This window comes from Gavialis gangeticus, unplaced genomic scaffold, assembly GCF_001723915.1.
Source record: "Gavialis gangeticus isolate Ggan-Ray unplaced genomic scaffold, GavGan_comp1, whole genome shotgun sequence".
Classification (NCBI taxonomy): Eukaryota; Metazoa; Chordata; order Crocodylia; family Gavialidae; genus Gavialis; species Gavialis gangeticus.
Genome location: NW_017728994.1, coordinates 56,486,201 through 56,487,129, shown reverse-complemented (window position 1 = coordinate 56,487,129; position 929 = coordinate 56,486,201). Strand labels below are relative to the sequence as shown.

Below are 929 nucleotides of genomic sequence, written 5' to 3'. Positions count from 1 at the left end.
GCCCCAACTGGGCAGTACCAGCACTTGTCTCTGGCCCGCTCCCTCCCTCACCATGACAGCCTCGATCTGTACCCCCCACCCCACAGCCTCTTCTCCCCTTCCCCCAACAGACTTACTGGCTGGATGCTGCTCTCCAAGCTGCCAGATTGCATATCAGCTTTTTTCGATCGGTATTGACCGATATGGCTGGTTAATAATTGGCCATTGGTATCAGCCAGAAAAATCTTTATCAGTGCATGCCTAGCTCTCTCCTTCTCACCTCAGCTTAGTTTTTCTGTGGTCTTCCTAAATGTAGTTCTACCCAACAATTTGTCTAGAACTACCCATTTGCCTGGTGTGGCTACACGTTCCATCAGTGCCGGTCAAAGTCACTGCTATCGCTGACAATTTTGTCCACAGATAAATTGGACAGGAGCAAAGTGATTAGAAACCTGTAGAAGATTACTGGGCTTCTAAGAGATTTAAAACTGAATTAATGAAAACCCCCTTTGTTTTAACCAATTTAAATTGGTTTAGAAATCCTTTGAAGTTTTAGCTTACGTATGCGATACAAGGCAAATTTAAAAAAGGACTATTAACTTCTGAGAAGCATTCTTTCCTTCCTCTTTTACCTGTGAACTGAGCACAACAGACATCACCAACAGCTGGACGGAAGTCTAGGGTACTAGGAATTTTGTTACAGTATTCACATAGGGTTGCCTGAAGCTCAGCAAGTTGGCCTGTTGATAGTTTTGGGAAAACGTACATTAATTCATTTGTTAGACAAGCATTACAATATAAATCCTTTATCGCTATATATAAAAGATAACATTATATAAAATTTAACTTAACCATAACATAATATTGTGCATCAAGAATAAAGTATTTTTAGTGCTCAAAAGCAGAATTATTTGTAATTCTGCAGACATTTTATGGACTGTCTGTAGTAT

The 929-nt window shown here is 40.3% G+C and overlaps 1 protein-coding gene across 2 annotated transcripts in view; it reads right to left on the bottom strand.

Annotated features, from left to right (window-relative positions):
- Positions 1 to 929, bottom strand: part of TDRD1 (tudor domain containing 1) — an 85,399-nt gene that overhangs the window by 34,048 nt on the left and 50,422 nt on the right. For both annotated transcript variants that reach the window (XM_019502860.1, XM_019502861.1), the window contains exon 13: positions 612 to 719. In XM_019502860.1, coding sequence (XP_019358405.1) covers positions 612 to 719 — 108 coding nt within the window. The remainder of the gene's footprint in view (positions 1 to 611; positions 720 to 929) is intronic.